At 35.4% G+C, this 13302-nt stretch overlaps 2 protein-coding genes across 3 annotated transcripts in view; one reads left to right on the top strand and one right to left on the bottom strand.

The window, feature by feature from the left end:
- Positions 1–13302, top strand: part of LOC100177959 (neurobeachin) — a 38728-nt gene that overhangs the window by 18950 nt on the left and 6476 nt on the right. The window contains exons 28-42 of one of the 2 annotated variants that reach the window (XM_018817462.2): positions 243–338; positions 679–754; positions 1027–1191; positions 1485–1616; positions 2002–2128; positions 2550–2658; positions 3203–3369; positions 3838–3962; positions 4610–4747; positions 5056–5192; positions 10878–10995; positions 11478–11580; positions 11994–12109; positions 12460–12572; positions 12946–13086. In XM_018817462.2, coding sequence (XP_018673007.1) covers positions 243–338; positions 679–754; positions 1027–1191; positions 1485–1616; positions 2002–2128; positions 2550–2658; positions 3203–3369; positions 3838–3962; positions 4610–4747; positions 5056–5192; positions 10878–10995; positions 11478–11580; positions 11994–12109; positions 12460–12572; positions 12946–13086 — 1863 coding nt within the window. The remainder of the gene's footprint in view (positions 1–242; positions 339–678; positions 755–1026; positions 1192–1484; positions 1617–2001; positions 2129–2549; positions 2659–3202; positions 3370–3837; positions 3963–4609; positions 4748–5055; positions 5193–10877; positions 10996–11477; positions 11581–11993; positions 12110–12459; positions 12573–12945; positions 13087–13302) is intronic. The other variant, XM_018817463.2, reaches the window with a different exon arrangement.
- Positions 5693–10869, bottom strand: LOC100184980 (putative nucleotidyltransferase MAB21L1). Its single transcript, XM_002124721.4, has 7 exons — positions 8765–10869; positions 8305–8505; positions 7971–8109; positions 7593–7759; positions 7346–7456; positions 7116–7239; positions 5693–7033 (listed from the first exon to the last, which is right to left on the bottom strand). The coding sequence occupies exons 1-7, from the start codon at positions 8923–8925 to the stop codon at positions 6857–6859; spliced, it is 1080 nt and encodes a 359-aa protein (XP_002124757.1). The 5' UTR covers positions 8926–10869; the 3' UTR covers positions 5693–6856.

Raw genomic sequence — 13302 nt, forward strand, 5'->3', positions numbered from 1 at the left:
TTCTTATCATTTAAAAATGAATCTGCTTGTGCAAAGTAATATAGAGGCATGGGGTAAAGTGTTTATATTTTAGTTCTAATTTTTGTTAAATTAGAACATTTAACTTTAGAAAAATATAAAGGTTAAAATGTAGTTTCCTCACCTTAGTACTGAACTAATTAAGTTATAACCTCTGCTTTGTGGGGTGTTCTAGCTGTTCCTAACATTAGAAACCTTTATTTTTGCCCCCTTGTCGTGCAAAGGACATTTTACGAGATCTGGCAAAGAGAAGTTACCCTGATAGTTCTTCTTCCATGGCCGTGCATGAACGGGTCTCCCCTAATGCTTTTCCCATCCAGGTAGTTGATGGTGCACGACATATAGGCTGCTTGTGCAAGCGTCGCGCTTCACATATTTGCCATATATTTGCTTGCATGGTGTGGGCTTCATTAGCAATGCATGCTTTGGTGTTTAATTTAATTGTTCATCCTCTTTTGTCTTTCGCAATTAAAAGTTTTATCCATTGGAATGCAGTGTATTTTTTATTTGTTTCTATTTCTAATGCCTGCTTTTACCTGCTAAAGTTACAGAGTCTCTGTAACTTTATTATATGTGTGTTAATTATAAGTATTACCAAACACATTATCAACACATATACACTACTGAGCCAGCCACTTACTTTCAAGTTGTAAACTTCAGGTGACATCAATTCAATCTCCGTATCAATCATTTGACCGAAGCGTCGTCGTACAATCAAAAACTGAGCAAAAATCAGGTATTAAATTATTACATCAGTAGTTAGTACATTAATTGTGATTTGCTGTAATAAATTTAAATAAATTTACCTGTTTAATTGGCATTTAAGTAACGCTTTTGTTCTGATAAATTAAGTAACATTGTTTGTTTGTCAAATATGTGTTTTTAGGAAATACATGCTTAAAAAGACAAGTGTTCTATCAGAAAATTAAATTAAAAATGTATTTAGCACTATACACGTTGTAACCAAATGCCTTTAAATAAAACTCTTCTCATTTAATTCTCATATAGAACCAGCAGAAACACCAGCAACCAGCAGTGGTGAAATACAGGATAAAAACACCATATCGACCACCATACCCACAGATATCACAATGACAAATGGTGATACATTGGACCACACAGATCTTCCACAAATTGATCCAAACACAATGAATATAATACAGGATGATGCAGGTAAACCTATTTTCTTGGTTTACCTTGTATTTGGGCCAATTAAGAAACACCCAGTTTGATAATTAATATTTATTGACGGTTTACTAACTATTTCGGGTGCGTTTTGTATTTTTTATTAAAACATATATTGCAAAGTGTTTTAAATTTACTATTGTGTAGGTATATAATTTTATATGGGTGAGGTCCCAGAGCAAACCATGTCATGTGACCTGCAATTTAAGCCAGAGTTGATTCGTTACCCTAAAAGTGTCTTTTTTGTGCATACCATTCTGTAAAACTTTTTAACATTCCAGGTGATGTTTCTTCTCGTCTCGAAAGATCCATGGATCAACTTGCTCCTCTCCTCCGAGACATCTTCCTCGACTTCTCGGGATACCTCAGCAAGATCCTCACTGGGAGCCACGGACAGGAACTCCTCGTGGAAGGTATCCAGTTGTCCATTAATTTCATTGATTTGTCTTTTTTATTGTTTGTGATGCATTGGTGTATTAAATTAGACTGTTGAGTTGTTATATCTTTGTTTTGATTTAGACTGTTGTTTTATTGCATACATTATCAGCCATGATGGATAGTTAGAATTATCATAATATTGTAAGAAAAATATTAAAAATCTATACTTTAATATCTGTTGCACATTCTACTTATTCACTACTATTAGCTTTGAATCCAATATTGTGCCAGCCTTTTACTTAATAAAGACTCAAATACTAAATTGCAATAAAGACTCAAATACTAAATTGCAATATTTTTTTCCAAATGTAAATTTTTAAAACTTATTTTTATAAACGTTATATAACACTTCACATCCAGGTCTTGTGTGCATGAAGTCTTACAGCTCAGTGGTTGAACTTGTGATGCTACTATGTTCACAGGAGTGGCAGAACTCCATACAGAAGAATGCGGGACTTGCGTTTATTGAGTTGATCAATGAAGGAAGGTAAGTTTTGTAAATCAATCTTTAAATTCATGTTTGAACATATTTTTACTTCAGCATATTTATGGTAATGTGTAAATTCAAAAGCTTGTTTATTAAATTATATAGTAGGGTGGGGGAGGACGGGACACCTTTTCATCCCATTTTTTCATACCATTTGGTAGTTAACAAAGAACATTCAAAGAATTATAAAACCGTATCTTCACGACTTCCAAACTGCGTTATGAATTGTTTAAAACACAATCGGGATACTTGGACATTATGTGCTAAAGATGTCCCATCTTACCCCACAGTACTATACAAAAAAGAAAGTGTATTAAAATAAATTGAAGAAAAACTCTGTTTCTTATTAACTATAGCGTGTATGTAAAACTTTTATGAAATTTTGTTCGTATTTTTCATAATATGCCTCATCCTGTTCCAGGTTGCTGTGTCATGCCATGAAAGATCATGTGGTTAGAGTAGCAAATGAGGCGGATTTTATCTTGAATAAACAGAGAGCTGAGGATGTGAAGTGTCATGCACAGTTTGAAGTAAGATAACTTTTATTTGTGGGTAAAAGTGGAATACTTTCACACACTCTTTCCAGCTCCGATTACTTTCACACATATACTCTTGGTTTACATATGTGTTTTCTCATTATGTATATTTTTCGTTGTAGATAAATATAAGTCCTTTAAAGTAAAGTGTTATGTTGGAAATGACAAAATAATAAAAATGTAATCTGATAAAGTATTTTATGTCTATATTAAATGCGTGTCCTATGGCCTACAATCCAGGTAGCATGCGCACCATAGGTCTTCACCCAAATAGAACAAAATAAATATGTGTAATTGTGTAATACAAGTTTGAAAACAAATGCTGCTTTATTAAGTATCAAATTCTGTTTTCTGACACACCTAGTCTTGTAACTTTCAAGTTTAAAGTATCTCATATCTCCCTGGTGTGACAAGTTAATTATATAAAAAAACAAGCCTAAAAATGTTCAATAAAAATCACTTATTTTCCACATTTAAAAAAAAAAAATTTCATTAAAAAAGTCGTTTTCAATCTATATACTACTTTTTTCTTTTACAGTCCACAAGTGCATTATTTCTTGCTCAACAAAGAGATGAAGAGAGACAATGTGACTCCCTCATAACCGCTGCCAAGCATCGAGACCACGCACAAGCGCATGCGCTCAAGAACCGAATCACCAACATACTCACCAACAAGTTGGGGGCTTGGGGTTCAGCATTCGACAGGTTTGTGTTTTGTGTAAAAAATTTCAAACTACCTAAAAAGTTCGTAAAACTATGTTATACTGTTTAATAGGTTTAGTAACTTTACAAAAACCTGCAACTGATTTAAAATGTAGAGGTGAAATTGCTAGACATTTTTTATGCATGAAAACTTGTAGTATAAGTTGTGCGGAAAACAGAAAAAAAATAGTGGGACTTCGAACATTTAGCCATAATCATACTGAAAATATTAAAGTTTTATAAAAAAAGCAACTAAAAACGCCTAGTTGGTTATATTAATATGGTACCGACGTTTGCATAACAAATACAGATTGTTTGTTACAGGAGAAATGTTTGCTGTTAAAAAATACATTAGTACAAGAAGATATTAAAATTTTAATATGCCTGAAAAAATACATAGGTATAAAAAAAAACGCTATTTTAGATTTTATGCCTGTTTAAGTTTCAACAATTACGTTTATTACGTCACAGACAAGCAAGTGAATATTGGAAGCTTGACTCGTGGGAAGATGACACAAGACGACGACGAAGGTTTGTAAGGAATCCGTACGGAAGTTCGCATCCCAAAGCTACTCTACTATCTCGGGCTGAACTAAGTAAGCTCCATGTTTGCTCTTTTATAAATTATATAACTTTGGTGGATTTTTTAAATTTAATTGGTTAAAGTTGCTGTTTAGCTGTTTTGCGAACACTTGTACAAGTCTGAATGAGCTTTCAGGGTAATTAATCTTCTAAAAACCATCCTTTTGGTGTCATATTAAGCTAATAACCATCCTACCCTGGTGAACGCTGCCTGAACAGGTAGGTTCTTAAGTGAAAAGTAAATAATTGCCAGTACTCAATTTGAATTATAACAAGCCTGGCAAAAACTGCTTTTATACAAGCTAAATCAGTGGTTCTTAAACTTTTTTGTATGCTTTGCCCTTTCACCAAAGAGGCTTGTCAGATTTACCTCCAATATGTAATTTGGTGCTCATTTATTAAAAAGCGAAAACAACTAATTACATCAGTTATATTTAATGCGACGGATGCGCTAGCTTTCTGGCAACAGGTTGTTCAATGTCTGGTAAATTACTACAATTGAAACCTTTTTTTCTTTCCCGTCAACTGATGTGGATTTTAATTAGTAGCTTTTTCACCCCCTAAAAATACAAGGAATCCAGTTTAAGAAACGCTAAGCTAATTTTTACAAGGGCTGTTTCAATTCGAACAAAAAAATTGAAACTTATAACTTGAATTACAGACGCTGTACAAGACGCCGGCACCCCGGGTTCGCTTCCCAGGTCGCCTTCAACTTACAGCGCACACGGAGCGGAGCAGCTCACCGGTAACGATGATGACGTCATTTCAACCGATGACGTGGACCAGGAGGAATTGCAAGGTGGGTTTGACGTATTGTGCATATGTATATATATATATACATATATTAAAATTTAGATAAAACGCTTCGGACTGTACATTTTGAGATTCAATCATGTTTTGCAGTGTTTTTTGAAAAAAATGAAAAATGTTTATTTAATTATGTATATATATATATATGAACGTCCTGTGCCGTAGTACAGTGGTTAGTGCGCCGTTTCTTAATAGTCAGTAATACATTAAAAAAAAAATCGGAAAAAATAATACACCAGGATATATTGATGTTACATATGCGGTTACTTTTTCCTCACCAATCCATATATACAACAGGTCCAGTGTCGTTCAGCACCGAAGCTGACTTAATCGCACCCGGCGTAAGTCTACACGGCACATTCTCAATCACTCCGGATGAATTTTACTTTGAAGTGAACGAACACCACGAGTCGTTCACCAAGGCCGACCAGAAGGTTAGTTTCGTAATTTATTTTTACCAAATAGGGAAAAGGTGTTTTATTACGTGAAAAAAAAACGTTTGCAACATACATGGTTACATTAACTTGCTGGTGAAATGCCGCAGTAGACTTGCGAAGTGTAGTCGAAGGTTAATGACACATGCATTAATACAACACATAGACTATATTTGACAAAGGATATTTAAATAATAAGATAGCAGAACGTATATGCGAACACAATATCTTTATTGGTTAATTTTTTATAAATAGCCTGTTTTATTGTTGAAAATACCTCTTCTGCTTTTGACAAACGTTTCCAGCAATTTTGCACAAAAAACAACCAAATTTTGATAGATAAATATCAATATATTCTGATGTATTCAATAATTCGTTATTCAAATCATTATTATTCTTGCACAAGTTTTCAATCGATTTTTAAATCCCTTTCCTGCCATAAATCCGGGCCTCCGATTGGTCGATACGGCATGACGTTGATTTTTAATAACCCGGATTTTGAGCTGACATTAAAAATCCCGCCACTCACTCTAAAGGTCATGACCTTTGAACCGCGGTCACCTCCGCGTCATGTTAATTTATTATGACGTCAAAATTACACTTTGTATTAATTATAAATGGGCGCAGGGTGCGTGTGGTTGGTCTACGTTGTAGGGTATGGTAGTTAATAGGTATATTATTTCAAGTTCTATATTTTCTATTTTCTGATTTTAAATTTTCTATATTTAATTTAAGGTTTTAATATTTTACTGTCATCAGCATGCAGATTTGTTTGGATATATATTTAATAATTCGAAAAGAGGTTTAAACTAAAAACATCAGCATTTTTTTAAAAGGAACGCAAAAATACCCTCAGCGTGTAAACTCTGTTGTTTTTTAAACGAACTCGAATATTAGTATACAAGCGTTTAATAAGACATATGCACTGCGCTATATGATGACTAGTTAAAATTCTTGATATTTTAGCTTTATTATTTTATACACTATAGTCAAATTCACGTTTCGCAATTATTTATCCTTTAATGCGGGTTGTAACCGAAGTTGGTTTTAAAGTCATGTTTTTGCTTATTCGCGCCTCATACTCCTAATTGATTTTTGACCAGTACGATCAATAATTAATCCTCTAATATGACGTGTTAATACCCGTTCAGTATTCTAATCACTCGCTTCGCCGGTTCGAATCCCGTCCAGATGACAGGGGAATCAATTTCATCAATCTGTGCTGAAAAAACCGACCGTTTTTTTTGCGAATTAATTATGGTGGGATTATAACTTATACCCTCTGGATGAAGGGTGTCACTATATAGCAAAAAGTGCATTCTACATAAATATTGTCAAACTTCTGTTTTTGAAAGCAACTAGTCGATAAAAACGCTGTTTCATGTTACAACACCGGTGAGCTGTTTTTACGTTTTATTTCCGACACAGTAAAATGCTCACAGTAATTTTCGGAATGACGTCAACAGTGTACGACAGTGGAACTATGGTTTAGTGACGTCATAATAATGCCTGTGACGTCATAATTAGAAAACACTCCACAACTATAGGAAGGTTTTCTTCTCTTTAGTGTTTTAGTTTTGTTAGATTTTCAACTCAATGAAACGCAACAAACGTGCACTTGGATCTAACTTTTCCGTGATGATATGCTTGTGTTGTGTTCTCTGTTACAAGTGGTCGAAACTCTTGCTGTTTGTGATAATCTCTCGCGCAAGACACCATACTTGCCTCGCTGCCATATCCAGCGAACCCGGGGTGCAGGAGGCGAACAGGTCAACTCCTGGCAGGAAATAATGCGGCAGCCTTCGACAACGTAGACACGACACTAACTGTAATAGGATTCCCTGTATAGTGAAACAGTTTTATTAAATTTATCTACAAAAAAGTTACACATTTTGACAAGAATTTTTTCAACTTTCTTCGTACCTGAATTCTGTCTCCGACGCATTCATTGGTCCATTCCTCGTCACGTGGGTGTTTCTCGCTCTCATACAGCAGCAGTGTCTTCATATGGTAATTAGATAGGGGACTCCCGGTAAAATCCAAATGCCTGCGAGTAATAAATTTTCAACTACCACGTAAAACCACAATTTTGTCATGGCAAACGGCCACAAGTAGTGGTTAGCTTGTTTGAATCACTATGTAAATCACCCTACCTATCTCTGAGCGTCTTGAGAATGGATAAGCTCTTTCTTCTACTTCCCCCTCCCACCAATCTATCCTCCGCGTTTGCAAACGACATCACCCACGCGTCGCTCTCCGCAGTGCTGCACAATCAAAAACAAAAAGTGTTTTCGAAAAATGTTATTGAGTGAGACCTTACATACATAATGATTGTTTTTTGCTGTCTCTTTCGTGCAATGACTGAAATATTTAACCGCAGAGAATTTTTAACCAGCTTACCTGTTTTTGCCCGTTCCGGTCGGAGTGTCTTTAGATAATAGATTAAACCCTTCCGCTTTCACTTCGGCCACCCTGCTTGGGCTGGGCCAGGTAGAGCGAGGTTCGGGCCAATGCGCCGCACTTCGTGGCCATATGCCGCCACACTTGAATGCTGGTGTGACTCGAACCTGTTTTGAATGGAACAGTAATGAAGCATTATTTTATTGCATATAGCGGTTACCTGAAAACTTCCTACATTCAGTATAGGGCTTTTTTAAATTAAGATTTCATTAAAGCATTTTTTAAAATTTTGGCAACATTTTCTTTTATTTTTCCTGCCTTTTACTTATACGCGCTAAACGTCACGTTATTCAGTAGCATCCAACATTGTAAACATACCGATATATTGTCTCTCATGATCATCCGAACTTCAGTTGTATCTTGCGCCAGCTTCACAAGATCCCTGTAATGTGACTTCTCGATGGCTTGCGCCACAAGCGTCTGAAACCTGGAGCGAACTTTCCTGGCCGACAAGTACCTGGATAACAAGGAAATTGAATAAAATTCTAACTGCCAGTTTTGAAATCGACGAATCGGTTTTATTTTAACAAACTCAGAAAAGCTTCGTACATTTTCTTGGGTTACAAAACACATATACGAGTTTGCATGTTTACTGAAAAAACGTTAAAATTCGAATTCATATCTTTATTTATGAAAACAGTATATCGTATACCCTGAAGCGGTGATGAATTCCACCCATAGCGACATGCTACGTTTCCGCCCATCGCTAAGTTTTAGCACAGCACACCCAGGTATGGAACCGTCGTCCACAAAGTTAAAAACTCCCATTTGGTTGAGAAAAAGAACAACTTCAAACTCGGTGGGCGAATTGACACGGAGTCCTTCCAAACGACCGTCCGCTTCGTTTAGAGAGCTGCAGATATTGATTATTTAACAAGATTATACTTCTGCTTAGCGCGTGTATTCGTGTTGCAGCGTACCGCATGTGCGCTTTTCCAAATCTCAATCTGTTACGAAATCTTTTAATTTTAAGCACTTTGTCTATTCTTGTTCTCTTTATGTAAGCAAGTTCGATTTAGGACTAAATAAATTTTAATACAGATTTTAGATGACCTTTCGTATAACGCTCAAAAATGTCATCACTAATTTTACCGAAACCTTAGCATGCTTACCTTATAAACCTGGGTTCTTGTATTTCGACCTCTTTCAACACACAGGACACAATCTTCGCTACCTCCCGCACCGTTTGTGTCACTCCCATCTTCCTCGGCACCGTTTGCTCGTTGTAGAATTTGTTGACGTGGAATGCCAGTGTTGCCTGTGATTCCAACATCTCTGCAATATTTCCTATTCTTCTTCTCACAAGCCTAATACCTGGCAACACTTCTGAAATTCAAAAAATGTATGGTCTCTGTATGTATTCTTTCAGAACGTCGGATGTCCAAACCAGCTTTATTAAGCAAACCCACTACGAATATTTGTCAAAAAACTCAATACGTCAATAGTATAAAACTTTTCGATTTAGTTTTTTACTTTAGATCGCAACGCGTTCTTCATAAAACGTTACTTTATTCAACCTCTGGCTTAAAAACTTCACTTTAGCCAACACACGATGCACTGATCCCCAAATTTATTTCAAATTCAATAAAAAATTGACCTTCTAAAACTTAAAAATTTTCAAATTACGCTTATGTCTTTCCAAAACGAAGAATCTTAAACGATCAAATTTTAAACACACCAGACAATGGTCGGTGGTGGCGCATTGAATTATTCATTCTAGCCAAATACGATCTAATATTCGCTCGCCTGTCTGCCCTACACCGACGATGGCTTTTAGATGAAAATATACGTCTGTTATTTCCTTGCGCACAGCCCAGGATCTGATGATTCAAAAAGCGAAAAACCTCGACTTTTAGTTGTCTCTTGACGAAGTCGGTTATTTCTTCTTGCCTGATGTCGTCACAATACCCATTATTCCCAAGAGGTTCGCGCACCATCAGTATATGTCAATGAATTTTGAAAATTAATTCACCGAAAATGTTCCTTCCTCACACGATGTATTTCAGCGCGCGCAATCCGAGCCAGATCAGATTACGTCATCATAACTGGATTTAACCGGATTAGTTTATCTTGGACAGACGGTTTTGTGTTTCAACAACATATTGAAAAAATATTTCTGTCCAAGTCAAAATCGCATCCTGTCGCTTTAAAATAACTTTCCTTACCAGGGGTTTGTGACGTAACGAAGCGCATTGTTTCCGCACGAAGATGAAAGGCATCGTCGCCGACGCACCGGGCACCTCGAATTCGACGAGCGACAGATAAAAAGCAGACGTAACTTCTGATCAGGCAATAACCCGCGAACGTTTTCGATCGGCCTGTATTAACCTCACAGCTGAGTCCCCACCCGTTGCTGCTTTATAGCTATTCACATTCAATCCCAATTTTCACATAATGGATCGAACGGCTAATGCAATCGATGATGGGCGGTACATTGCTATTAAGCGTGGTATTTTCTAATTAGCGGACAGAATATTAACCCTTTCCCGTTTTGGATAACAATCTAGAGGACCGGTGGCTTGTTCGGTCCGCCGTGTTTTTATTGTCGATTGATTTACAAGACATTAATATTTGATAAGCTGCACTAAATTATGGATGGAGTTTTCCAGCTACCGAAGGCGTGATTGAAATTCTGTGACGCTTGCCTCAAAACCCGCCACGCATGAAAGCGCTCCACCTGAGAAATACTAAAAATTTGGCACGCGCGGATGTGTACTACGTGCACCTGTGTAATTTTTCAAACCCTGTTATTTTTAAACAGCAGCTGTCATCTCGTATTACTTACAACAGCTGCTAATTAAGCATGAATTTACCTACCGACGTGAATAATACGCGGAAATCGAATACACACACGTATTTTACTTCGATATGAAGCTATTTTTGTCAGTCGTTTTTATAGTCATTACGGTTTATAACGCCTTTATTTTCATGGTTGTATCAGAAATATGGCCGACATACGTATCAATGCGGTTACTAACTAATACATAAATAATTCAAAATACAGCCAATGTTTTAATTTTATTAGTTATATATGTAATTGAAATTTGGTTTAAAAGGTTAATGTTAATTGGTTGTTTTTATGAGTTAAGTATTAATACATTATCCCCTTTTAACTACACTGTACATATGTATGCGAATATGCCTTCTTTTTTTACCTATCCTTTCTGTAAAACTATTACACATATAGTAAAACCCGTTTTAATTTTTTTATTGTTATATTCCCAGGTGTTGCTATACACGGATGGCATTCATGGAAAATGGTTGTTTCAAGAAGTACGTGCCGTCTTCTCACGTCGGTATCTCCTACAAAACACGGCACTTGAGATTTTCCTTGCTAATAGAAGTAAGTGATTTTTAACCATTGTCTCTATCCAAAACTACCCCCTACACATAATCAATTACCCTCATTTGTGTGTATAGCTGTATAGTAAAAAATCCTTACATATGACCAGTTCTTGTAAGAATTAAGTTCTTGGTGAATATATTTTCAGCAACAGCAACTTAATATAAATATAGGTCTGGCGCCCGGGTCCAGTGGTTTGACCAATTGTATTGTAACAACAAGATACCGAGTTTGATGCTTTAATACTAATACATTGGCGGTGTATGTATCCTTGTGCAAGGCACTTAAGGAGCATTGCTCCAACTAAGAGTTGTACCACTTTGAGCTAATAAGTCAACTCTTGCCTAAATCTCAGATCACATAGCATGCCACACTGTAGGACTTTACCCACATAGAATAAAATATAAGTATCTATTTTATATATAGTACATTGTATAAACATATACCTACCAGCTATTAAACACCCTCCCCTCCGACCTTAGCATGCATCATGTTTAACTACCCTGATGTTGATATAATGAAGAAGGTGGTCAACTATCTCCCTCGTGTGGGCATTGGTACTGGCTGTGGACTTCCCCAAGCAAGGTTTGCAAAACATTTTTTAATTTAAGTAAAAATCTACTTATACTTAAATCGGAAAAATCTTACCATGTTTTTTTTGTATGTGTGAAGTATATTTCTGGTATACTGGATTATTTCTGGCTTGGATCCTATGCCCTCTGACATGTCTATGTGTAGGACCTTATACATAGAGAGTAGTTTAGAAAGCATACTTATATTATAGGCTATTGAAAAGGCTTTTAACACATGACTTTTAATACTTATGTGGTTGAAAAACCTATTAGGAAAATTTAGGAAAATTGTTGTCAACTTTGTGGCTATTACAGCAATTTTTGTTAAATTCATGGAGAAAAAAAGTTAAACATATAAATCTAATTTAACTAGTACCTACAATCATGTATCACGTACCACTTTTCACATCACATTGAACATTTTAGACGTATTTCACTTGCGAGTCCACGTCAGCTTCTCAAATCATCGAACATGACGGAGAGATGGCAAAGAAGGGAAGTTACCAACTTCGAATACATCATGTTTCTCAACACAATATCAGGTACACATACAAATATATATTTTTTTACAGTTAATAAAATTGCATAATATATTTCTAAAACAACTTTTTTTCGTAGGTCAATGTTCTAAGGACTTTAATAAAATTAATATATATTTTTATACAGATTTTATAAACTGGCAGAACATGAAGATAAAATAAACAATTCAACGAAAGTTAAATTAAATATTCCTTTATTTCATTTTGGATATTTTATCTTTTATATAAAATTTTTATACTATGTAATGGTACATGCATTTTCTTTGGGTTTTTTATGTAAAATTGCCAAATAGTGTTTTGTAGTTTTCTAAACACAATTTATTTTAACCACCACACTATGCAACTACCTCCAGGTCGAACTTTCAATGATTTAAACCAGTACCCAGTGTTTCCATGGGTGATTTCGAACTATGAATGTGACGATTTGGATTTATCTTTACCAAGTAACTTCCGAGACCTTACCAAGGTAACCATGGCAACACTTTTCACCTAAAATCTTTATAACTGAATGTAGCCATACCAGAAGAGAAAACATAATTAGTCTTATCTCATAAAATAAAATAAAATAAATTTTTGTTTTGAAAAGTGTGATTTATTTAAAATATTCTGTGTTAGCTAATAATTAAAATATAATGTTTGATTTTAGAAATAGGGTGTTTTTTTCTTTTCTTTTTTTTTACTAGTTTTTTTTACATTTTTTGTGTATTTTGCTGAATTTCAAACAGTATATTGTGATCTGTGAAAGCTTTTCCAATTTTAGTACAACCCACGCTGAAAATATTGTTCCATTTGGCTAAATTTTTATTGGTTGATCACATGACACTTTTTTTCAATTTCAGCCTATTGGAGCTTTGAACCCAAAGCGTTCGAGTTACTTTCAATCAAGATACGAGAGTTGGGATGATCCCACTATACCAAAGTTCCACTATGGAACTCATTACTCCAATGCTGCGTTTACTCTTGGTTGGCTTGTCAGAGTGGTATGTGCATATATTTTATTTCACATTCTTGAACTTGAGTAGAACCCCTACCCCTAAGTTTTTAGACAAATATACCAGAATTACACATCTAGTTTTTTTCTACAGAAGTCAAAAATTGGCCCAAATTGTAGTCCAAAAAGTCTTAAATTCTTGTACTTTATTTGATTGGGCCTGAGTAAGCCCCCATCCCTTTATTTTTACCAAATACATTAGTTA

Source organism: Ciona intestinalis, chromosome 2, assembly GCF_000224145.3.
Source record: "Ciona intestinalis chromosome 2, KH, whole genome shotgun sequence".
NCBI classification, from domain to species: Eukaryota; Metazoa; Chordata; class Ascidiacea; order Phlebobranchia; family Cionidae; genus Ciona; species Ciona intestinalis.

Excerpts from the sequence above, each read along its gene's own strand:
- LOC100184980 (XM_002124721.4), bottom strand. The coding sequence starts at position 8,925 with ATGTTGGAATCACAGGCAACACTGGCATTCCACGTCAACAAATTCTAC. Across the intron at positions 7,760-7,970 it reads TCATGAGAGACAATATATCG|GTTCGAGTCACACCAGCATT; the intron begins GTATGTTTACAA and ends CATTCAAAACAG. Across the intron at positions 7,034-7,115 it reads GCGTCGGAGACAGAATTCAG|GGAATCCTATTACAGTTAGT; the intron begins GTACGAAGAAAG and ends TTCACTATACAG.